Source organism: Oncorhynchus tshawytscha, linkage group LG07 (assembly GCF_018296145.1).
Source record: "Oncorhynchus tshawytscha isolate Ot180627B linkage group LG07, Otsh_v2.0, whole genome shotgun sequence".
In the NCBI taxonomy this organism is placed as follows: domain Eukaryota; kingdom Metazoa; phylum Chordata; class Actinopteri; order Salmoniformes; family Salmonidae; genus Oncorhynchus; species Oncorhynchus tshawytscha.
The window spans coordinates 30683378-30710436 of record NC_056435.1 but is presented as its reverse complement, the minus strand read 5'-3'; the positions used below and the strand labels follow the sequence as shown (position 1 = coordinate 30710436).

At 41.9% G+C, this 27059-nt stretch overlaps 1 protein-coding gene across 1 annotated transcript in view; it reads right to left on the bottom strand.

Moving 5' to 3' along the window:
- foxp1b (forkhead box P1b) overlaps positions 1-26632 on the bottom strand; it is a 123398-nt gene extending 96766 nt beyond the window's left edge. Inside the window, 2 exon segments of the mRNA XM_024426829.2 lie at positions 18243-18309; positions 26423-26632. Of these exon segments, the coding sequence (XP_024282597.2) occupies positions 18243-18309; positions 26423-26464 (109 nt within the window). The 5' untranslated portion in view covers positions 26465-26632.
- Between the last annotated feature and the right edge of the window lie 427 nt (positions 26633-27059).

The following is a 27059-nucleotide window of genomic DNA, read 5'->3' as shown; positions in this document are numbered from 1 at the left end:
CAACAATCCAAGGTAGGGTCGGCCTGCGCAGCTGTGCCGTGACCTTTCCCCATGTTCTGTTTTTCTTTAATGCTCATGACAGAAAACCCTCCATGGCCACCTGCTCCGGCTTGCATAGATCTCACATAGCCCCTGTTTACACAAGCACACAACAAAAGCACAACATTCTTGGGGAAGAGATAAAGACAGACAAAGGAGAAGACAAAGGGAGAGGTGCATTTCGATGCTGCCTGTTTAGGTTAGGCTTGGTTGCTAGACTAGACAACACAAACAGCTTGTACCAAGGTGGCGCGACACCATAATGCTTCCCCTGGATGGGTTTTCAAGGTTTTGAGAGTTTTGTGTTCAGTATTATTTTGGCTCAATGTTATGAAGATAAGTCTGAAGACAAACATGAGAATAAACAAAAAAAATGCCAGTGCTGATAACCTTGTTTACAAATAGTTGAATGAACATGTGTTCAAAGATCCACGATCAGTCCTCTCATAGTACCCCCAAAAAAACATTTAAAGAAAATAACCCCTATATTGGACTGAGCAGAACAGACAGTCGGAATTGGACTGGGTCCCTGAACCTCCCTCGTCTTTACCTTAAACGTAGCCTAGGCCTCCATAATCCAGAACCATGTGGATCACTCAGAAGTGTCTGCCACAATATCTGGGCTCGCTTGACAGTCAACGAAGAATCCCTCGCCCTTCTCTTCTCCGAGAAGGAAAACTGACAGCACCGATGACATTCCGCCAACAGAGACTTTACAGTGAGACCAAACAAGCCTCTAATCTCATCAGCCACTTCAACCAAAAGTCGTAGATAAGAAAAGCATATCTCAAGACGACTGTTACAACATTGTAGGAACAGGGCTTCCCCTCTATCCCTCCACCCCTTTTTCACAGAGACACAACATAAGCTTTTTAAAAGTTCCTTCCAGACCTTGTAGGGGATAACCAGCCACTCACACCAGCAAACAAAGCAGCTATTTGTTTAATAACTGATTGCTGCCATGGCTACAGTAAACAGGGGGAGCGGGGGGGGTTGTGTTTATGAACAAACATCTCTTTGCAGGACCAATTTAACATTAACCAGGTGGAATGATCAACAGATTTCATAGGTGACACTCAGGGCAGGCCTAATGTAAACAGGCTCTGGGAGGAGAAAGGGGCCAGGCTTAGAAAATCAAGGTCGATGCAAATGCAGAGCCAGCTAGAATAAATGGCTGGGGAAAACTCAAGACAAACAAACAGTCATTCTCCTGACATTTGAAGAAGCATTAAGGTGGTGTGTTACAGCTGCTGGCCTGGCGGCCACCATGAATGTGAACGAAGAGGGGGTGGACGGAGGTGAGGATGGTGTTGTAGGCTGGTGAAGAGAGCCTCCTCTAGCCTCGATCAAACCTTAAGTGTGAATGTGTTTTGGTATACCAGAAGTACATTCATTTCAAATGGAACGCTGCGTTTGTCTTGCAGCATGCCATTGCAGAGGCAGTTGCAGTGCATTCTGTGTGGTGCATACTGTATGTTTGATCATTCCAACGTATGCAGCCAATTGTCTGCGTAGACTTGATTTTTAAATGGAACCTTTATTTAACTAGACAAGTCAGTTAAGAACAAATTCTTATTTACAATGACGGCCTACCCCGGACGACGCTGGGCCAATTGTGTGCCGCCCCTATCGGATGGCCGGAGATGATGCAGCCTGGATTCGAACCAGGGACTGTAGTGATGCCTCTTGCACTGATACCACTGCACCACTCGGGAGTTGATAGGAATAGTAACAATGGGTGACTGTTGAACTTTTTTGTTGCGCACATATCCAGCACAAATGTTGGATTGCATAATGAAAAACATTTGACTGTAGAATTTATTAGCTGGTATTGGTGCACAGCCTGGTCTCAGACTAGATGTAACATAGTAAACTTAAATCTGGGATATTCAAATTAGTATGATATGTTACTTTTGGTGAGTAACATATAACAAAATGAAAGTAGTGTATAACGCAATTGTCTAGTAACCTAAATATTGCAAGTTCGAATCTCATCACACACAACTTTAGCATTTTAGCTAACTAGCAACTTTTCAGCTACTTTCAACCTACTTAGCATGTTAGCTAACCCTTCCCCTACCCTTAACCCTTTAACCTAACTCCTAAACTTAAACCTAACCTAACCTTAACCCAAACCTCTAACCCCTAGCCTAACTAACGTTAGCCAGCTAGCTAACATTGGCACCTAGCTAGAATTCCTAACATATCATAAACTTAGCAAATTTGTAACATATTCTAAGTTTTTGCAAATTTGTAACATATAATACAAATTGTAATTCATTACATACAAAATGGGTGATGGACATCCGCAAATTAATACATACCATATGAAACGTAACATATCATACTAAATGGAGTGTCAGATTTATTCAGAGAATAATACAAAATGCTCTGAGACAAAGCTGTCGGTCTGATCGAGGCATCAGGATTGAGGGAAAACACGGCAGTAGAGACACTTTTACTACAGACCCAACACAGAGTGTCTTCAACGACACCACAGCAAGAAACTTGTAAAACATGTTAAACATTTACCTGCTTTAATTATTCAGTAACTAGGGTTTGGAAACAACAAAGGATGTCTGAGGGCCCCAGAAGCTGTTCCCAATAACAACAGGACAAGTCGACGGAAAAACAAGCAATGTTGTTTTCATCCGACAAACAGAGAAATAATTTAACTGCAGGTGCCCCATAATTTACCCATATAATACTGGAATGAATACTGTGGTTATACAATGAATACTGAATCTATTTCTTTCAAATAAAATCATATTGGTTTGACTTTGAGTCAAACACACACAGTGTGAGATCTGTGTTACGCCATTCACGTTAGAGCAAATAATAAACTATTCAGAAACAGGTAACGATTACAACAAGCACAAAAGAGAAATTGGTGCGGGCAATTTCAAGCTGCACGTCACCTTGTTCATGAATGTTTCATGCATACAAGTTGCCATCTGCTCATGTGAATCCAGTCAGTGAGGCCTAGCTACCCCTGAGTGTTTAGTTTCCTGTCTCATCTCACCTCCCAAACAACCTTCATTCTCATTTCAGTTATGCCCCAAACCCATTTACCCCCATATAGTGAGGGCAAAGGGAAGAGCCCAAACACATATTTATGACACATTGTGAAGAATATAATGGGATCCTCAAGCGTAAAATTCTGATTCAAATGTATTACTACACTTTATACAGAGAAATGGGCTTGACATCCACTGATACTGAGGATGATGATTCATATGAATATGAACCTATTACCACACTACAAGTTCAGATAAATGAACAACAAGGATGGGAGCAGAAGGCACACTCTCCAGTAGAGAGGCTAAGTAGATACATAATTTCATAAAATACACCAAACAGTTTGTCTCCTTGGCATGAAGCCTTCCCATATACACCAAAACGTACAGGCCTGCTGAGCAGAGACAATGACGGAATGTGCAAAAGTAAGGCAGGGCACGGTATTTTTAGTACACAACGGCCAATTGAGATTAAGTAAACAGAAACGACTTTCAAAACGGTCGTACATGAATGGAAAAGTACTGGTGTGATGTGAATTGCTTTTAGGAGTGGTTTACCACACATTCCTCAACGACTCTCCTTCATTTGACTTTGATAATCTCACTCACACGAGGCTCACACCGATTAACACTGCAGCGAGAGGACAGACATCGAGAGACGTGGGCCTCTTTCCTGACCAGACCCAATGCGTGGGAAAAGCAGGCCTCGCTGCCCTCAAGCTCATCTTACCAATTAGAACTGTCAAACACACACGCCGAAAGAAAAACACAGACTTCAATCTCTCCGCATCCTATGGGACCTGTAAAAACGCTTATTGTTTTAACATTACTTAAAAAGTGTGTCATATATTTTTAATCATTTTTACTAGAATTCATGCAAGGCCCATTCCCAAGGGGGTGGAAATGTGGACTTGAAAGGAGGAAATGTGTCAGATGCATTTTCCTAGGGAAAGGAAGTTTAGCCTATGAACTTATCTAATTAATGCTCTGTTCCTAAACTATATGAGGGCCATATTATTAGAAACACTGTCTTGGGGGGGGGGTAAACTTACCCACTTGCTGATGTGCATTGACAACTCTGAGTCTTTGCAACTTTCTACAGGTATAACATTGTTGGAAAAGGTTCCTGGCAGCGTTAGGTACAGACACTGTCTATTACCCCACTATTCAATAGCATCGTTATCGTCAACAGCAGTAAACACAAGAGTTCCGTCTCCCCCCTGCTACATTAGTCTTACCACATACACTGAGCTGTGTTCAATACACAAACGGTGTAAAATGTGTCACTGCTGAGTACAGTGCAGTACAGGTGCTTATCTCCCAGTTCCTTTGTTTGGAGTTCGTTACACAGAGATAAAGTTCAGCTTTTGATTGCCAGCCACAATCATTAACCTTTATACACAAATAATGGCAAGGAAATGCAATGGGCATTTGGCTTCAATAGTTATCTTGTGTGATGAGAGAAACTTAATATTTAACTATTGCCCAACGTGTGTGAGGTATTCTAATAAACACATAACAGAATCAATACAATTCCATTCTGAAAGTGCTTGAGTTGGAGGATTATACAGAAAGCAATGTGTGGGACCAGTTTAATTGCAGCCGAGCGATCATTTAGGCCCAGAGTGCTAACCACAAGTTTAGACACAAAGAGAACATATTACAAATAATGAATCTCAATGGCCTCCAATGAGCCAAGATGCTGCTACTAAATTCTATGAGATGAGGACGTCATTCTACTCAAGTTCAAATCAATGCAATTGTGTGGAAAACTACAGAAAAAGCAGTGTTATCTTGACAGTAACTAAACAACGTCCACCTCAAGCACATTCGTTAATGGCTTCTTTCAACTGATTGGATAAGTAATGGGTGGCCATTAACCAATCAGGACAAAGGACCAAATACATGTTGGCATCCCATTCATTGCTTCTGGCATGGGAGTGGTCAGACTCCTGACCCCTCCCACTGCATCCTCAGGTGCTGTGTCTCCTAGACGTTACCGTGCTGGGTTGTGTCATTATTTTGTAAGCTCTAGCTTTCCAGAGAGAGGACACGGTGGGTTAAAAAGGAGGGGTACGTGCCTTCCGTTAAGCAGTTAAATTTAAAGGTAAAGGGCACCGGGCTAAATACTGAAAGACCTTGTATGAATCTCAGCGCTTTAATGGAATCAGTTTTTAACAACTCTTTTTGGTTAAATACAGCCCGATGTCAGGAGGATGCGTCCCACTCATAAAGCAGCGCAATGACAATGTACAGTGGCACTAATACAAGGACATAGTTCATGATGACATTTTCTGCAATTCCCAACTGATTAGGGTCATTATGTTGGAGGTCTGATTTATGCTGTCATTTCCTCTCGCCGATCCTGCATCAATGAATCTTAATGAATTGGTAAATAAGGGTGAAGATTACACTCTGTGACACCGCAACATTCTTCACCCTCAACGTCAGAGATTTATGTAGCCAATTAGAGACTAACAGAGAAAATTGGCTGGCAGAAAAATAATATTCTTTATGGTACAAAACGGAAAAGCATTCTTGCTGAAGGGCAATTCTATTGTCAGTGTTAACTCCATAAAATGCGTCCCCCCACCCCCCCCCGCCTTCAAAATACAAAGGAGATGCCGTGTTGGAGCTGGACGTGATGCTTTCAGGGAAAGACAAAAGGGTACGTTTTCGAATCGTAAGGGAGGTTTGTGCAGCACGGGCGTTCATCTCTGAAAGGAGCCAAAAGACCTTGGCATTGGCAATCCCCTGGCTGAACTGTTTGATCAGCATAAATACACCTCTGTGTGACAAACATGTTTACCCTCACAGAGCAAACAATACACAATGAGAGACCATGAGCTACTGCTTCTCTAATGAAGGTACCAAACCGCTTTCAACAATGACCTATGTTGTGATTCTGTGAACACTCTTTCCATTGATCTCTTTAAGAATAATATGGTCGTTTCAGGTCATTTCCCTTCAGAGAAAGAATTGTGTGCCACTTGTTTGTGGACATGAACAACATGCATGCACACACCTGTCACCATTTTCCATGAATGCATTATATCATTATCTAATGATAAAGGGTCATTTGGAGAAAGAAAGAAAAAAACATGGACATAAAAATAATCTTTTCATTCATCTTCTTTCAAATGAAGAATATCAAGATACAATCAACCCTTTGAAGAGATCTACTGTATGATCAACATGTAACTGGAAAGCCAACCAATACGACTGTAGGCTCAGCTGATTCTCGGGACATCATTATAGCTTTACAGTTTGTAACGCTTGTAATGTTTTTCGGGTGGGGGATGAAGCATGCCAAAAACATGAACATGGAGGACAAGGGGCACAGATATACACTGCACAAAAAAATAAAGGGAACACTAAAATAACACATCCTAGATCTGAACGAATTAAATATTCTTGTTAAATACTTTTTTCTTTACATAGTTGAATGTGCTGACAACAAAATCACACAAAAAGGATCAATGGAAATCAAATTTATGAACCCATGGAGGTCTGGATTTGGAGTCACACTCAAAATTAAAGTGGAAAACCACACTACAGGCTGATCCAACTTTGATGTAATGTCCTTAAAACAAGTCAAAATGACCTCCATGACCTCCCTACAACGCCTGGGCATGCTCCTGATGAGGTGGCGGATGGTCTCCTGAGGGATCTCCTCCCAGACCTGGACTAAAGCATCCGCCAACTCCTAGACAGTATGTGGTGCAACGTGGCGTTGGTGGATGTAGCGAGACATGATGTCCCAGATGTGCTCAATTGGATTCAGGTCTGGGGAACGGGCGGGCCAGTCCATAGCATCAATGCCTTCCTCTTGCAGGAACTGCTGACACACTCCAGCCACATGAGTTCTAGCATTGTCTTGCATTAGGAGGAACCCAGGGCCAACCGCACCAGCATATGGTCTCACAAGGGGTCTGAGGATCTCATCTCAGCATTCAAAAGTGACCAAAACATCAGCCAGGAAGCATAGGAACTGAGAAGTGGTCTGTGGTTACCACCTGCAGAACCACGCTAATTGCCTAGAATTTCCACCTGTTGTCTATTCCATTTGCACAACAGCATGTGAAATTTATTGTCAATCAGTGTTGCTTCCTAAGTGGACAGTTTGATTTCACAGAGTGTGATTGACTTGGAGTTACATTGTGTTGTTTAAGTGTTCCCTTTACTTTTTTGAGCAGTGTATTTGTGTGTGACTATAAAGAGTAAAAAGTACCTCGTCTTATTAATCCCAACTTCTTAAAGACACACAGTAATGAGTTCTGTTATGTGTTACATATTGTGACTAGATTTAGTGTGAGGAAGCGTCTCTCTCTCCCTCCACATCAAAAAGGCTGGCCTGCATATTAGGCACAGGGCTGAGAGATACTGCTGCTGCTGTGTGAAAAGGAGTGGAAAATTAAACCTGAAGCAGTGCAGGAAAGGGCTTAATTTACTGGCATGAACAGTATGCAAATGAGATTACTCTCAGCTTAACTGCATCATTTATGTCCTTAATAACAGCATCATCATTACGGGGCTCAAATGAAATTACACCGTAATTAGCATATCAAAGTGATTGGTTAAAGTTTAAAACAAATACCCAATTTTGTTAATGAACAGCTGTAATCACCGTGTAGACTCTCAATGAAAACATCCAAAACAAATATGTGTTTTGGAGAAGATGAGGAAGATCCTTCCCAGGCGACAGGTCTGTGTGTGGGGCAGGGAGTGCAGGGGCGGGTGGGAGTGATGTGGAGGGGTGGCACTGGGAGTTCTTACCTGGTTGGCTCCACACTCAGGTTACATTTCCCAAACCCTGTGTGATCAAAGATGCAATTTCCCACACTTGCCACTTCAGGAGCTCATTAGTATTTTATTGATCACTCCACGGCTGATTCAGAGAATGGTCTTCACTATTACTGTGTGTGTCTGTGTGTGTGTGGTGTGTCTGGCACACACACACACGCACAAGTTTAACCATTGTCTCTCCTGCTTTCCCTCTGATAAACATGGTGATATTAACACCTCAATCTCCCAGCCCAGCCCCCACTGAGTGACGCCTAGCACTTCCTCTGACAAATCATGCACATCTTATTTATGTGCCCATGTCTGGAGGCAAAAGGCAGTCTGCATGTCATATTTCTCCTGTTTGATCCAAAGATTTTATACTTTCACGTCCCCGCATTATTGATTTAATTCAGAATTTATGACACACTACACGACTCGCAAAGTGAATTCCGATGCCTTAAGTTTCAAACATAAGTCAATCTCAGCTCTCTTTGCCAGTATTTCTTCCCTCTTTTGTCCCCTTTTGCCTTACTCCATCCATCCAACAAAAGAAGTAGCTGGCTAGTGGTGTACACTATCAGAAACTGATTCTTGAACATTTTAAGAAGTGGCATTTTATTTTATTCATTGAGGAATCCATTAAAGGCCTTATTCCTTGAACGTATGTAAATGATGTGCCTTTCAAGGTACAGCTAGGGCAAATCCACTCCATCAGCTAATGACGCCGCTCATCACATGCAGAGAGGCTGGCTAATGAAGGCTCGGCGGCCGGGCCGGCCATTCCCTCGCCCAGCGTAAAGCCCTATGAAATGCTAATATCTCACTTCTAATTAAAGGATACTAAGTCCAAATGCACCTTCACAGTGGGTAGCCGGCAACATACATTTTATTTTTCAACACTACACTACACCCAGAGATGTGCCTGAGCAACATTCCATTAATTCATATTTAATACCCCAACTATTCCTCAGCTCAGCTCTCTCTCTCTCTCAGCAGCTTCCTATTGAGAGCAGGCACATCATTACGCTTTGTGGTACATTTTTTTGCTAGTGCACTCACTGTAACACAAATACAAGTTAACACACAGACACATGCTGCCTTTTAGCACACATCAGGAGGGGAAAGGTCATTACAAAAAAAAAAATCTACCAGTATTGCCTCTCCACCTGTATACAATGTTTACACATCTTTGGCTGTAAATATGTTTACAACAAAACGCGCAGCCATTCTCAGAAACTGACCTTGAAGTCAGCAAACAACCTCCTCACAAAGTTCATTAGCATCAGATAGGGCAGGCTTTATTTCCCCCCACCAAATGTTTATAGAAAACTAGAAATACAAATGTTTTATAAACAAACATTTTGAAAAAATATTGTTACGCAGAATACTTCAAATACCAAACTTAAAAACCAAAATGACATCAACCTGATGGGGATTTGCCTGCTGGGGGGCAAAGGAGGCACTGCTAAAACCATTGACAACCTGATGGGGATTTGCCTGCTGGGGGCAAAGGAGGCACTGCTAAAACCATTGACAAGCTGATGGGGGTTTGCCTGCTGGGGGCAAAGGAGACACTGCTAAAACCATTGACAACCTGATGGGAATTTGCCTGCTGGGGGGCAAAGGAGACACTGCTAAAACCATTGACAACCTTTTGCCGTTTCGAAGCAATTGCTAATTAAATGTTACATATTTGGTTGTAATATCATCCCCACTTGAAGAGCATGTCAGATTCAATGCAAAACAATTGCACACATGCATCTCTATCATCCGAGTTATACAGCAAGTAACTGCGTGCTTTTCATGATCAGAAAACATCAATTGATCACGTCATTTCAGATACGTAGGGTAGCCTCACGATATCTCTGAATAGTGGCTACTATTAATTGGATATCTGAGTGTTATAAAATAAAAGTGAACGATACCAGACAAGTATGAGTGGTTTAGGTTCATTTCCCATCCTTTGTGGAATCTGCCATTCAAGCAGCAGAAGGACACATTTGTCGATGTAGCCTACGGTTAGCTGATAATGTATACATTGCAAGCTATCGGGAGAGACTTTATACAGTTGGTAAGTAGACCTAATGTACTTTTTTCTCTCCAACCAACGTAGGCTTACCTAGCGAAGTTAGCCAACGTTATCCCCTTTTCAACGTTATCCCCTTTTCAACATTATCCCCTTTTCAACGTTATCCCCTTTTCAACATTATCCCCTTTTCAACACTGTTTTTAAGAGTGTTTATCACGATCGCTGCTGACAGACATAATGGCTACATTGATTAATGGACCACATCAAATTGGCTAGCTACAGTAGCTAACAACAGATCATGCCAATATAGCTAGATACAAACTTTCAGGGAATTCACTTGGGTGGCTATATTTGCTTGCCATCTATAGCGGTGATGACAGTTGTCACACTGACTACTTTACCAGGACCGAGGCCTTGCCGATGTCAAGCTCTTTCCAAATGCCTAATCTCTGATGAAGCAAGCCAAATGACACATTTTGTTTGCTTAGCAAGCAAGCTAGCTACATGCCAAATGGATAGGCCACCTGTCCTCACATATCTGAAAATACATGATCAATTGATGTTTACTGATCATGAAAAGCAAGCAGTTACATGCTGTATAACTGATGATAGAGCTAAATGTGGAATAATCTGAACTGTGTAGTTCAAGAGGTAAGATGATATTGAAACCAAATAGTTGTACATTTATTTAACAATCCCTTGAAAACGGCCAATGGTTTTAGCGGAGCTGGGGGTCTCCTTGGCCCCAGCAGTCAAATTGAAAGCTCTGCAACGTATTGTGACGTTTTATTGATAACAGCCTATTCACTGGGTATTAAACATTCTATACCAAGCCTCTCCATACGGCTCTGATCTCCCACTGATCACAATACTGGACCAATCACTCACTGATTATTATTAACACTGAACTATCAAACATATTCACATGTAACCTTTATTTAACTAGGCAAGTCGGTTAAGAACAACTTCTTATTTACAATGATGGCCTACCGGGGAACAGTGTGTTAACTGCCTTGTTCAGGGGCAGAACGACAGATTTTTCCCTCGTCAGCCCAGGGATTCGATCCAGCAACCTTTCGGTTACTGGCCCAATGCTCTAACCACTAGGCTACCTGCCACCTCGCTCACATGCTGTGAGGTAGAAACACAGCTAGTTACCAGGACATTGATGGTACAACCCACTACCTTAATAATTGAGACCAGGTGGTTATGGTTTACATCTTGAAATAACATTGTTTCATTTCATTTAGAAAACTGTGTTTAAACACATGTGCAGACATAGCAACTTTCAAACAAGTTATGTAATGATTCTAAAACCTATTACTTTGCCGCTTACAAACCCCCAAAATTTATAGACACATTAAAAAAAATTAAAAAATAACTTGCCATTTGAATTAAATGTATTTTAAAAGGCTCACTCCACTTTGGTCTTCCTAAACATATGGAACAAGCTACTAAAAAGAGAGAAATGCATTTAAAGGTCAATGTTAAGAATATATCACATAACATCTGTTTGATCCCGGCCCAAGTATTTTCACAAGGATTCTTACGCTCTATCCCTGTGTGAATCATGGACACTGACCTTCAACATTCCACATGTCCCATCTTCCCATTCATCCATGGGCACAGATCATGCTGGGCAAATATCATAAACGTGAGGATTTTAGGATTGAGGTGAGGCTGCCAACATCTTTAACCAACCAGGGAAAAGAAAGAAATGCATCTGAAATCATAGGCTAGTTTAACCTACCACCTAATCCACCAATGGAATATGGTAATACTACCTACAGGGTACAGGTCTGGGAAGACTGAGTAGAGCGATGTTACATATAAAATGAATGAAAGGATTCTCAATGTCCTCTAGGGGAGCTGAGCGACAGGTATCAGTCAAAGCCTATTGTGACAGAACCATTGACAGTTCGATACATTCAACACAGCTCACAGCCAAGACTATCTATCTTCAGTCTATAGATGAGAAAAACACTCTAAACAAGAATAAAGATTTGTTGTTGTACCTCAGGACTCAAACCATATGTGGACTGAGGGGATCTCATCAGAGTGGAGCATAAGAAGGCCTCTGGTGTCAGTAAGATGCTGCCTCCAGCTCAAACACCCAGGCTGAGGGAGCAGATCAGATAGGGGCCGGGGCCTGGGCAGGGCATGACCTGCAGCTGAACTGGCCTCTGCTCTGCGGCAGAGACAACAGCCACTCTAAACACATCAATCTTATTCCCCCTGATAAATAACTAAACAAGGCAAACAGAGATAGATCAGTCAACAGCTAACACAGAGACAGTGACAGAGATGGATAGAAAGATGGAGAGAGAGAGAGAGAGAGAGAGAGAGAGAGAGAGACAGACAGAGAGAGAGACAGCAAGCACAAGAGAGAGTAGGGGAGGCAGGCTGGCGGGGATATAGTGAGAGGGCACAGCAACAGGTAACATGGGAGAGTGGATAAATATCACACAGCAGCCTGAGCCAAGCACCATGGAAGGTTGAGTATTGTAAGGCTGTGAAAGCTGGGCCTTTTTGCCGAGCTGTGACATTTGTTTCTTATTGTCTAAGTGGCAGTTAAAAGCGTCTCCCTGCGAGGGCCCCTCGGCTCTGTGCTGGGCTGCTTTAACAGGGAGGTAACCATATTAGGACGTGTACGGTAAAGTCAACAAAAACATAGTTGCAATGAGATGGAAATTTTTCAGCTAATGGTGTTTGTCAGTCCTGTTTTCAGGGCTCTGTACGGCCCTGTACTTTTTTCTCCTAGGCCAAGGAGACTTTGTCTATGAAAACAATGTACGAGCCAAGACTGAAACCGGTGCAAAAGCCCAGTAAATAAATATTTGTTTAAAAATGCCTCTGACTTTCTTGTTGGATTGCATTAAATAAACTCCAATTTTGAATGAAAAAGCTTTCCACTCCCTCTCAAAAAAGTGTTCCGCTTCGTGTGCGTCGTTTAACTGTCTAATTTTAATTCAACATTTTAAATATTTTAACATTCTAATTTATTTGCCAATCCAACAAGGGGAACAAGAGGAGAACTTAATTGGCAACGATGTATGACGTGAATTAGAGCAGTTTGGCAAACTTGCAGCTGAATAAACTAAAAAGGATATTATTTGATATGTTTGGGTCAGAGGGTTCCATTTCTCACTAATCTAAACAGCATGAGGAGCTATTTGAATGTAATATAACACTCATACTACTTTGTTTCAGTGGTCACTTGTTCTCCTCTCCTTTCACTCCCTGTCATGGTTCTGGTTATCTTCTCAAGGTTAAACAGAAGACATGGCTACATCCTCAATCCATTAATGGTTACCCACTGCTACCTCAACAGGGGCCAAGTTACTCTAGTGTTAAACTGTACAAATCTAACTCCCCTTAATACAACTCATTGGTTGTAACCAATACCCAAACCCAGCCAACCCAAGTCTTGCGTCTCAGACTCATGGGCCTTTCTAAAACATTGCGGCTGTTGAAAGAGTCTAGACAACCTAACAGTTCACCAAGCCCTAGCAACCAAAACGTAACATCAAACTAGAACGCCATACATTGAGTGCCCCCACCCCCCCAAAAAAACGTATTCCATGTGTCAACTTTATTTGTTTAGTTATCTCTCCCTCCATACTCACGCTCTCTAGCAGCCTTCCCAGTCCTCTTAATCTCACACCGAAAATGCAAGCTGTTTATTTACATAACTCTAAAGCCATTCCATTAAGTAGCCACACCAGGTGCTTTATCCGTAAAAGGGATTTGTTTTCTCAAATAAATGGAGAGCCCGAAGGACTGCCAATGTGATATTGACCATGAAGTGAATTCAGCAATGTCAAAAATGTCCAAATAAGAACCAAGATTATCAACTCAACATAGGCACTTTTTGAAATTTTCTTCGCTACAGAGTTATTATTTTCTCTGCACTCCGTTCCCATAAAACTAAGCCTAATTGCAAAGCCCAGAAATAGCTCCCAAATAGCTCCCAAAATTCTCCATAGTATGCGTAGAACAAGTCAGAAAATATGAATTTGATATAACTGCTTTAATCAGCCCTCTCAACGGCTGTATCTATATCAGAGGATACACCATTTCTTTAATAGGGTAATATCAATATGGGTGTTGCTGGCCTGGACCCTCTCAAAAAGTTATAGGTAATAATTTGCCTGAACATTTAAGACTTAAAATCAATCAAACTGATTCATTCAATTTCATATTTTTCGAGGTGGAAGGAGCAGGCCAAAATCTTTTGGAGATTTTACACTCACTTTTGTGATTTTCTTTTCGTTTCCCTGTAAAACTACTCATCTGCGGGTGGAATTCGCTTACTACTGTCGCCGCAGTTGATCTCACACGGAGACTGTCACGTTACACGTCTGCACCTGATAGCAGCCTGACATCATAAAAGGTCTTCAATCTCCCAGAAAGAGCCGATTTTATACATCAATATGTCCCAAACCACAAAAAGAAACAAGTATGTCTGTGTGCTGCTGATAGAAAAATAGATTGAAACTTGCCAAACATTTCCCCCTAAAAAGGTATTTATTTTAAGTAGCTTCAAGATAACACATCTAAGATAACACGATCAGTACAATTCTTTCTACTTTACAAGAAGTACAAGTGTAGGAGACGCAAGAGAAAATAATACGGCTCTATTCACTATGACATGCTGTATTCTGAATACAGCATACATTTACCAGTGCAACCCGTTTAGCCGGACAAAAATGAGCTCGGATATCTCCCAGGGTCCATTCTGATAAGAGCTGCTGTGCTGTGACTGGGGATAGAGAGAAGACAGAGGGCAGGTGGGTGTTTAGTAGGCTCTGGGATATCCTGTCATCTAGATACACAGGTCAAAATAAAACCCAGTATTGCTTTTTTATGTTGGTCTCCATTGTAATGTTTTTTCGACCCATCAATGACAACAATTCACTTTCATACAGCTAGACAGTCGACTAGAGAAGCCTCGCAGCTATTTTGCCTGTCGCCGTTTTTAACCACTGTACTGCAGCCACGCACTGAGAGAGTAGATTACAGTAGTTAGAGAGCATGAAAAACACAGTGACAAAACTGCTTGTGGCAGAAACGTTTAACTTTCTTGTTAGCAATCTCCCCCATGTGGCACTTTAGCAACAGCGAGTTGTTTATTATGTTCGGAGCAGGGCAAAAGCGATTAAAGGAACTCTTAAGAATCAAAGTGTTATAAATGCATGGAAACACAGCCAGCTGTAAATGCCACAGAATTAGAAGCTTGCCAACCCTATAATACATGGCAATTTTTTCAGCTTGATGCTGATATAAAGAAATGAAATGACTTTTTATACATACAGTCAAGGGAACTACTACGTGAGCTGTCTTCTTCCCAACATGCAACATTCCACATGCGACCCTTTCTTTGGTAGTGAATCGTCTTATTTTTTCCTAATAATACTCCTATAAAAAGCAGCAGATTAGAAAAGTAACTTGATCTTCAGAAGCGTTCAAAACCACAGCAGCGTGGCGGGTAATGTAAGCAGCCAACTGTTTGTAATAACATGTTCTTCAAATGAAGCTCAAACAGAAACAAGAACATTTCAAAAAGGCATCGAAACAGAAACACACACAGATCTTCTGAGGGAGAACTTCATCTTGTAATAGAGCATCGTCGTCTGTTGACTTCTGCACCACCAACACGTGGAAATAGGCAGAGAAACTAAGACCTGCATGCTCTGAACCTGAACACCATTCGGCATAGTGATAACTGAACTATCTGGTCAAGAGTCATCCTTACTGTTATCAACTCCTCTGTCAGACTGCTTTTGATTCCTAATCCTTAAACGAATAAAGAAATGACAAGCATGTGCAGACCTACATACATGAGCACTGACAAACATACACACACACACACACACACACACTGTTTCTCAATCCCAAAATAATAAGAGTATCTTTTCCATTTTCAACTACATTGCACTTCAAAACGGCTTTAAAGACTGAAGCATGTTAATCCTATAAACTGCCACAAAATCGCATTGGAAAGTTGTGTCAATAATTAGGCTGGTTTTGGCACATTAACATGAATTACTAAATCATTTGAAAGATTTCAGTCCTGATCTTACATCTGAAGAAAGCAGTTGTGCTGTGGGCCTGGAGAGGACCTGCTTCAGAACACTGAGCAGAGAATGCAGTCAAGATAAATACCCCTTTGGTCCGAGGATCTCTTTCCAAATGGAGAAGTGATTGGCTGAACTCGATCAAATAGGGGTATATGGCTGTTTAGCACTCTGGGGTGATAGCAGAGGAGGCTGGTGGGAGGAGATATAGGAGGACGGGCTCATTGCAATGGCTGGAGTGGAATCAATGGAGTCAAACATGTGGTTTCCAAATGTTTGATGTGTTTGATACTGTTCCATTAATTCAATTCCAGTCTTTCAGTGAGCCTGTCTTCCTATAGCTCCTCCCACCAGTCTCCTCTGGGAGGAGGCATGGCAAACACAACACTCACTTCCTCCTCTGATCGTGAGAAACGCACAACCTTATTTAAATACTAAAATTAAAGAGTTATGTGTATGGGGTCAATTTCATGCCTTTAGAATTGAATTCAAAGTCAAATAAATCGGAAATATGAAAAAGAAAGTTTCAAATGTAAAAATGATATTTTTTTGATACATACTTGGAAATGTGAAATAATGGATGTTGAGATCAAACAAAATAATTGAAAGCATACATTTTTGAATTGTAAATATAAAGAATGATATCAAAAGCAAAAAAAATTAAAGTGTGAGCAAAACTTTTCCAAAAACCAACCCTATCGAATCCATTTAGCCTACGCTCTTGCCTGCAGTTACTACATTTGGTTAGGTTACTCTGATCTTGCTTTCGTCTTCTGTTTCTTTGCTTACGCTTTTGGCACCCCAAAAATTGTGAAGGTGGGGTTTAGAGGGAGGTGTAGATAATGCATCTCCATTGGTCCACCAGTTTTGGAGTGACGGTTCATCCTAACCCAATCACTGAGCAGGATAGACAGGGGAGGGTAGCTTTTTTTCTATTCTATTTCTACCCATTTAACTAATATATGTTTACCTATCTAGTTACATGGTTTGTCATGAAATGTATTAGATAGATACGCTTCCAATATCTGTTCATTATTGACCCGTGACAATTCTGAGGTACGTTAGCTTAGTTGGCTGGCTGAATAGCTAGCCAAAAAGAATGAAATGCAAGACTGCATGCCTGTAGCTAGTCACTGCCAGCCGTAGTGAAAGGTTTTATCATATGTTTTATTATTAATTCAATACTTAAGGCGTGAAATTGACTCTATACATGTGGAGTCCATCTGAACTTACCACAGGAACATATTCGATTGTTGGTGAACCTATTTCCCTTCCAAATAATTTAGTTGTCTCTCAATTTCCACAAATACAATAAGACTTCAAGCTGATTGTCACAACTTTACACACTGTGGGACTTACAGTTAAGACCACTGAATTCTATGTAGTGTTGGCCTATGGCGGTTAGTCACAACATAATATTATGGAAGTAGGCTGGCATCTCCCTGTTAACAGCCTATAGGACTAAACCTGGGTTTGTGCCCCTCCCTTTTAGCTGTGAGCTGAAGGGCTGGGATGGTAAAACCCATCGCTGTCTGTTGGGCGGTGAGAGACAGAACACAGACACGCTGCTCCTCTGAAGCCCAGAGCTCCTGATGTGTTAACACCCCCATCCTCGCCCCACTGGATCACTCCAGCCTCCCTGCTCACATCCTGGGGCCACAACACGTTGAGATATGGACAGGGTTGTGAGGAGCACACACACATCACACTGATCCACCAAGAGATCCATGAAAGGGAAGTTTTCAAAAGGTGCACAAGGTCACCTGGCTAAATAATCAGTAGATACGTAACCATGTATTAATCTACTCTTTCTCACAAGGAACTGTGATATACTATATCATGACTGAGAGACAGTAGAGGGGAAACATAGAAATTCCATGCCAATAACTGCTTTTCAGTCAAATGCCCTTTGGTGAGTCCATAAACATGAACGACTCAGATATGTACCTACCTGTATTTGCACTCTAAGATATACCGTATATCTGATCTCTCTACAAGTCTACTACACACTACAGACCTCATCTTCTGCTTACATAACAAACTGTACTGTATAACATCAACTAAAATAAGTCATGCATAGATACATCGTAGCATGATCGTGATGAGAGATGTCAACACTTAGTCACCATGTAGATTTTCAAATGTTTTGACAGTGAACCTTCAGAGCAAGGTTTTTGTTTCACCAAATGTACAAACAAGGCAACCAGACTGCAGCAGGTTATTTATTAAGCCAATCTGATACAACATTCACCCTCAACATTGAGTTTGGAATCTAATGAATAATCGTGTGTTTACCTTCTAGAAGGACTTGCTTGTTTAAAGCAATCTTCAGTTCCAGCGTAGTGACTTCAGCCTCCTTGCCCTGAAGAAAGAGGACATGGGTATTAGAGGTTGTTATTGAATAATCACTGCCACTAACTACTGCATCTGTCATCAGCAATCCCCACAAATAAAATGGCTGAAAAATAAACAGACAAAATCAATGTTTCAACTGTTTCTATTGCTAATGATCAGGATTGATCACAATTACACAAATAACAGGTATAACACTTTTCCTGGGTAATTATAAAGAAGTCGAATGTTTTGTCTTTCCATCCAGCTGTTTTTGTTTGTCTCTCCTTTTAATGGTGTCACAAATCTTCAGACTCTTCTCAGAGTGGTTGTAAAATGTATAGAGTCTACCTTCTGCGTAACCATCAGCATCAAACAGAAGGCTACAAGTCACACGTAGCCATCCTAGGCTCATTGTCTACCGCATCTGTACATTTCCATCTGGTGGATACCGTAAGTACAGTCGTTCACTATACTGTAGCTGTGGAGGACAATAAAGCGAACAATGAGGCTGTTAAATGAAAATGAACCATTTATTTGCAAGACCATTTTTAAAATGTTTATATTCCTTGCCGTTGTCAAAGATGACTCCACCTGGTGGAAGAGCACAACCTGTCATATGCTTACTGGAATAATAGAACATTCTGGAGCGCACTAGCTGTTCAGCATGCACTGTGCACTCTATACTGAGCACTCAACCCCCCCAAAAAGAAATACAATCGTATTTTTATGGTAAACTGAAAAGTGACTATGGGCAATATCTCAGAAGCATTTGAATAAAAGCATTAAAGCATATCCAAATATGAAAAAAAGTCCAACTCTCTGACACTGTTCTTTTGTGAAGTTCACATTTGGCAGTCAAAGCTGTGGCCAGGCGTTTGTGCAGGTGTAAAGTGTTTATCTAAAAATGAACTATTCTTATACAACTCTCTTACTATTCTGATTCGTTACACTCCAATTAACATATCATCAATGACATCGTAAATCAATGGCAAGTGGTGACAAATGACAGATATTTTCAGTTTCAAACTACTAAACATCATTAATCCCTATCACCTGAAAAGGCCCAGGGAACTAAATGAGTTTACCCAATGCATAACATCCATTTAGATAAATGTGCCATCACTTTAATGATAGAAAATGTGTATTGGAGAAGAAAAAAAAGGAAACATAACTCCGATAGCAACTGTGTCAGTGCTTTTCCCCCCCCCCCTCCTTCTCCGCCATATAATGCACATCTTGTAACACTTAAATAGATAATTGTGTCAATTTAGAACTGCACGCGGCTGTAATAGTAGCGTTTAGAGCGGTGGGGGTGCCGAGAGTTGAGGGTGTGGATAAACAAGCGCATGCTGCTCTGCCCAGTTGGGTTTGTGGAGCCCATCACACACTCCACCATTGAGATTTGAGGGAACAGAATAACTCCTGGTTGAGATGATTACCCACCCAGGTGGGTTATGTTACCGCTCAGCGAGAGGGCTCGGCTAAGAACATGAATCAAAACGCAACAACTTCCTAAGACAAAAGAAAGTGGAGGAGCATCTTAAAACGCTTGCTGCCAAAGTGTTGAACGGACAGCTCGGAACATGTATGTTGTGTGGGGAGGAGAAACAGAAGGACAACAAAAGTGTTCACCGTGGGAGTTCTAAGACTTATCATATCTGTTGGAAAGACATAGAGATACAGACACAGAAAGACTGCTATGATTTAAAAGCATGTGCCAATTCTGTTCCTACAGCGTATGTTGTGTTAAATGGAGTTTGCTGTAGCAACAAATAAGCATCATCTTTATGTTCAACTACATTCTTGTACTTGATTGTGATGTATGCACACATACACAGTATTTCATCTCATTGGAATGTTTTTTTTCTTGGTTCAGACTATTTGAGTGGTGTGACTATGTTTTTGAATGTGAACAAAGACAGAACTGTGAAGTGGAACCCCTTAGCGAGAGGTCACTGCTTCAAAATATGCTCTATAATATGCTCTCATGTTCTAGGTATGTTATCAATGCTGCCTCTGGCTTTGTTGCAGGATCGCATGTTCAAAATATGAATTAATACCCCTCCACTGAAACGCACCCAATCCGAACAAAAGGCCCCACATCCACTCTGGGCGGCTCTTCAGCCCTTCTAATGGACAAGCTCTCTACTCTCTTCACACCATTCTGACAGAAAAGAAGAGGCCATGAATATTTACCAAAGTAAAGTTATTCCATTAATTACTCTGAGCATGCTTAATATGATATTTGTGGCTACTTTCGTGGCTACTTCCGTGGCGGGTCGTTAATGAACTTTCACACGCCATTACCATATTAATGGATGCCCAACTCGATGGCTGTCTGTCAATAGGACATGCCAGAGTTTCCTCACTCGCTGTCCTTTCAGCCTAGCCAGCACGTTTCGATCACTTAGTGACGCTAGCTGCATCATTCTACACAGATTGGTCTATTTATCATACCATGAACTAAACACCATTATGTGAAAACAAAACGTAGCATTGGATTGGTTTAACGTTGGTCTCTGTAAATGGGTGGTGGATGTATATAAAGAGCTTAGGAAGGATAGTAAGAGGGTGTCCAACAGGATAGGCAGTGCAGAGTCAGTGATATCTATATTCAGGACATTAGTGTTTGTTTTTAGGGTGTGTGTACCGAAGATTTTCCTAGTCACTGGCTGTGTCCAAATACCCATACTAGCGTACTACATACTTACTCATCGTCGCATACTATTTAGCACATACCGCTTAGTAAAAAGTATGCAGTATGCCACGGCCGCAACGCAGTAGCGGCTCCTGACTGGCCGAGTGCGGGTGGATCTTTCCAAATTCAACAGACATGCATCGCATTAATTAACCAGCCTGATAACAGCTTATTTCAAATTCGATTCATTTCTCTAAACTCTGATAAAGTAGGTCTACTCAGGCTGGTTACAGGTAGACTACCACATTCAACCTAATGGCGTTATAGGCCTACTCAGGCTGGTAATAGGCAGACTATCACATTCGACCTATACCCTAGCCCATCTACCCTAATTAAAAAGGACTGAAGACAGAAACAGGTCATTTGGATCCATTTCAACATATTTTGTTAGTGAAGCCAAAGTACTGTAACATATATATATAAATTAAATGACATAGCCTAGTACAAATCTAAAGGCTATTGCACAAAAAAAAACATGGACAGACGGGTGCATCGTAAATTCCGAACCACAACATAATAAAGTAAAGCATTGATCATTGGGAACGAGATCAGAATGACTGCTAAGGCTTGATCCATAAATTAAATAGTTAGTATAGCTTTCAAAAGTAAAACAATCCATGTGTTCAAATCAAAAGGCCTGATTAACATGACATCAATAACGCAGACACATCCCAAGTCCCCGTTGCAGACACATTCACAAATCAACTATTTAGTTTAAAAGCTCTGACAAAGGCCAAGAAACACTTTTCAATTAAAAAACAGAAATTCACTTAAACGAATAATAATACTAATAATAGACTTCTGTTTTCAAAGATGTAGCCTACGATGCAATATTTGTGATCATTTAAGGGGAACAAAAACTACATTTGAACACCACCGCAGAAGCTTCGCTATTCGGAATCTTCCCAATTAAGTAGCCTAGTTTTGTTCTTTGGCTACTTGAAGAGAACTAGGGCCTGTCACTTGTAGCCATCCCACCTTTTCCAACACATTGTGGAAAACTGAGCATCAAATTTTAATAGATGAAAAGCTCAAATGAGTATAACATCCTGGCATTTAAACCAAACTAAATTTTTGAAAATTCACATACTATAACTTATTCTATTTTCACACACTGAGAATGCGTCATGTGCGATTGCATTCTTTATCGCTATTCATTGATTTCGGTAGCGCATCCCCATATGTAACTGATCAGCTGTTGTCAAGGCCAAAATTAATATGACATCAGGGCATTTAAAGTATACTCGGTTGTCGCATACTACAATTTTTCTTATTTTTTTTTGCATACTCAAAGAGCCACTGTATGTGCTCTGAATAGTAAAATGCACAAGGTGTCATTTCGAAATTGGGTAGTGGATCATCAGTTTTCCTCTTGCCATGTCAGTCATTGCAGACCTTGAAAGCTACAGTGCATTCTGAAAGTATTCAGACCCCTTGACTTTTTCCACATCGTTTTCCCCCCCCAATCAATCTACCCATAATGACAAAACAAAACAATTTTTTTGAAATGCTTGCAAGTTTATTACAAATAAAAAACTGAAAAATAACATTCAGTATTCAGACCCTTTACTCAGTCCTTTGTAGAAGCACCTTTGTCGGTGATTACAGCCTCGAGTCTTCTTGGGATTGACGCTACAAGCTTGGTACATGTATTTGGGGAGTTTCTCACATTTGTATGAACCGACGCTGGAGATGAGAAGCAGGTACAGAGAGTGAACATTTAATACAGCACAGACATGGAACAGGACAGGAACAGCATCAGAACTGGGTAACAAAATTACAAATTAATGCTGAAGCGGGGAACAGAGCTGGGGAACAGACAGATATAAGGGAGGAAATAACACAGGTGATTGAGTCCAGGTTAGTGCAATGAATCGCTGATGCGCGTGACGAGGGGAGCAGGTGTGTGTAATGATGGTGGCAGGAGTGCGTAGTCCTAGGCAGCCTGGCGCCCTTGAGCGCCAGGGAGGGAAAGCGGGAGCAGGCGTGACAGAAGCCCCCTTCTAGGGGCGCCACCCGGCATCCCACCTGGGCGAGCCTGACGGGCTGGCCGAGGCATAGGCGCTGGACAAGTCGGCTGGGGTGTAGAAGCCTGGCGAAGCGGCTGAGGCGTGGGAGCCTGATGATCTGGTTGAGACGTGAAGCTTGATGATCCCGCTGGGACGTGGGAGCCTGGCGAACTGGCTGAGATGTGGGATCCTGATGATCCGTCTGGGGTGTAAAACCCTGACGATCCGTCTGAGGCATGACGTGGGATGAGAGCCTGCCGAGACAAACGGGGCAAGGAAACCTCTCGAGCCAGCTGGGGTGTGGAAGCCTGACGAACCAGCTGAGGCACCACCCTGGTTCCATCGGTGTCACCACCAAGCAGGTACAGAGAGTGAATATTTAATACAGCACAGACATGGAACAGGACAGGAACAGCATCAGAACTGGGTAACAAAATGACAAATTAATGCTGAAGCGGGGAACAGAGCTGGGGAACAGACAGATATAAGGGAGGAAATAACACAGGTGCTTGAGTCCAGGTTAGTGCAATGAATCGCTGATGCTCGTGACGAGGGGAGCAGGTGTGCATAATGATGGTGGCAGGAGTGCGTAGTGCTGGGCAGCCTGGCACCCTCAAACGCCAGGGAGGGAAAGCGGGAGCAGGCATGACACCATTCTCCTCTGCATATCCTCCAAAGCGCTGTCAGGTTGAATGGGGAGTGTCGCTGAACAGCTATTTTCAGTTCTCTCCAGAGATGTTTGATCGGGTTCAAGTCGGGCTCTGGCTGGGCCACAAAGACATTCAGAGACTTGTCCCGAAGCCACTCCTGCGCTGTGTGCTTAGGGTTGTTATCCTGTTGGAAGGTGAACCTTGGTCCCCAGTCTGAGGTACTAAGCGCTCTGGAGCAGGTTATCATCAAGGCTCTCTGTACTTTGCTCCATCATCTGTCCCCCAATTCTGACTAGACTCCCAGTCCCTGCCGCTGAAAAACAATCCCACAGCATGATGTTGCCAACATCATGCTTCACCCTAGGGATGGTGCAAGGTTTCCTCCAGAAGTGACGCTTGGCATTCAGGCCAAATAGTTCCATCTTACAAGCGCGCTGTCTTGTGCCTTTTACTGAAGAGTGGCCTCTGTCTGGCCACTCAACCATAAAGGCCTGATTGGTGGAGTGCTGCAGAGATGGTTGTCCTTCTGGAAGGTTCTCCCATCACCACAGAGGAATTATGCAGCTCTGTCAGAGTGACCGCCGGGTTATGGGTCACCTACCTGACCAAGGCTCTTTTCCACCGATTGCTCAGTTTGGCCCCGCGGCCAGCTCTAGGAAGAGTCTTGGTGATTTTCAAACTTCTTCCATTTGAGAATGATGGAGGCCCCTGTGTTTTTGGGGAACTTCAATGCTGCAGAAATGTTTTGGTACCCTTCCCCAGATCTGTGCCTTGACAAAACCCTGACTCTGAGCTCTACGGACAATTCCTTCGACCTCATGGCTTGGTTTTTGCTGCACAGTCAACTGTGGAACCTTACATAGACAGGCATGTGTCTTTCCAAATCTCAAGAATGGTCAATGGAAACAGGAAGCACCTGAGTTCAATTTCGAGTATCATAGCAAAAGGTTTGAATACTTATGTAAATAAGGTATTTAAAAAATGTTTTTAATACATTTGAAAAAAAAATCTAAAACCTGTTTTTGCTTTGTTATTATGGGGTATTGTGTAGATTGATGAGGATTTTTATTTCTGTCATCCATTTTAGAATAAGGCTGTAACATAACAAAATGTGGAAAAAGTCAAGTGGTCTGAATACCTTCCGAATGCACTGTATTGTCAGATAACGTTTATTAGCTGGGTTATTTTGTCCATAGATTTTGTAGTAATGTTTGAGTCACTCAAATATCACATGAATACACATTAGACATGGCAAAATGTTCTCTGCACTCCATGACAAAATGTGTAGAATTGCATGAAATGAGCTTAAACATTTAAAAAGTTCTCTCAGCCAACAAGAGGGATGTGGACAGTTTGTGTCATGAACAGTGCTTGTGCCCATGTGTTCCCCAATGCTGAAAAAGGGGGGGCTGAGTGAAAAAGTTTGGGAACCCCTGATATAAGGCATGACTCATTCTGAAACAAATGCAGCTATTTACAGCTGTGATTCACTAAAGGGCTGACTGAATAGTATTTTTGTCTTCATTTCTTTCATGCTTTATTAAGACAGACTGATTCAATGAATCAAGCATATTTTCTCTCTCAATGCGATTGGCAAGGATTGTGGCATTATATTGCACACTCACAGACTGTAAACAACAGCACTTTCTGACATGCAAACAAGCTCAAAACCCACCAATTAAACCCAACTTCCCTCAAGCCCTTTTAGAGTTTTTTTCCCCTGTAAGCTGAAAAGGCAACAGTGCAGCCTGCTGAATGTCAGCCTGTCTGATCCCAGAGATTCTTTGGACCTGCCCTCACGTTTTGCTGAGCTAAGAACAAAACACAGAGTACACAGAAAGAGCTTTGCCGCTTTAATACCAAGGAAGTGGAATTTCACTCCTAACCCAGAACAAACAAGGCAGCGCATTTCTTTACACTATTTAAATGTTAACAGAGCTCTTTGAATAGAGCATTCCCTTCCTCTGGATACCCAAATTACTTCACTCTGGCTCTACACAAATTCTAATCTACTGATCCAGGAAGCAAACAGAAAAAAATTAACTTTTTCATATGGTTTCTCCTACAATTGAGAAGTTGTAGCTGGGACAGCGAGAGGCAGACAGGGAGAAAGAGAGAGTTGGAATCATGAAGTTGCTCAGTCTCACTCCGAGCACACAAAAATACAACGGTGTAGACGGATATATGTAACCTACTCACATTGACAGCACAAAGGGGCTAACCTACAGCCAGATTATGCAATGCTATTTCTACGGCCAATTCCTTTCCACCCTTTCAAACAGAAGGACTGTCAATTCTCTCCTGCGATATCACGTTTCCACTCCCAAGTCTCGGTGCCCTGCTCCTCCATTCACCCGCCACAGATCCTGTGTGCTATTAATATCAATAACCGCAGATTCCATTTCCCCGGACAAAGACGGACGGAGGAAGAGAAGGTGAGAGGAACCCGTCAGAGCAGCACATTCACGACTTTACTAATCACACAGCTCGACCCTACTGAACTAAAGAACAGGAGTGAAGATCACACAATGCAAGCCTCTTCTATGCAAGCACTAGTGGACCACCGGCCAGGCAGCCCTGAAGTCTGTCTGAAGGTCGCCTTCATTCTAAAACCCTGGACCTCCAAAATAACTTCAGCTCTTCAGGGGAACGCATCTCTCTACCCACGGCACAGTTCTGTACAACACTAACAGAACACACTTACCGCATACACACACCCAACATGAACCCATACAAGATGAGAGAAGATGAGAAAATGCTAAATGAAAATCTTTACTGACTTACCCATGAACCGTGAGCCTGAGTTTCATTACATGAATGAAACATTAATGTAGGTTCCCCCAGGTTTAACAAGACGTCTACAATCCACTTCTCAAACAGAAGAAAAGCCTGTCAGTGTTAGTAGTAGCTAGTAGCAGTAGAAGTAGTAGAAGTAGTTGTAGTGTGAGAGAGCTGAAGGGAGTCCTGACTGCAGTGCTCAGAGGGACTGGAGGTATGTGGTCTAAACACAACAAAAGCCAGTGCCTTGCTCTAGATTAAATATGCAGGAAGAGGCCCTTTTGCATAAACACAAACACTCAGCAAATGAAGGACTGGCATTGACCAGGCAGAGAGGAGCAGGAGCCTGCTGAGAACCCTACCTGTCCTCCGCAAGCCGAACAAATTAACAAACTCCAGAACGGCCACACTACCAGTCCAGAAACAAAAATGACTGAGTTTGTCCTTAGTGCTGAGGGCTCAAAGTTTATTGTAAAGACAAAGGCACATGCAAATACATGACTATAGTATAATGCTGTAGGATTCTTTTCCAATACAATTTGTTTCTATCAGTCTGTTTTTAATACATCAATAACAAATGCCTAATCTTAAACTTTAAAATATACATTTCAGCTACCCACTTAACTTGTGTAAGCAAGCGTTA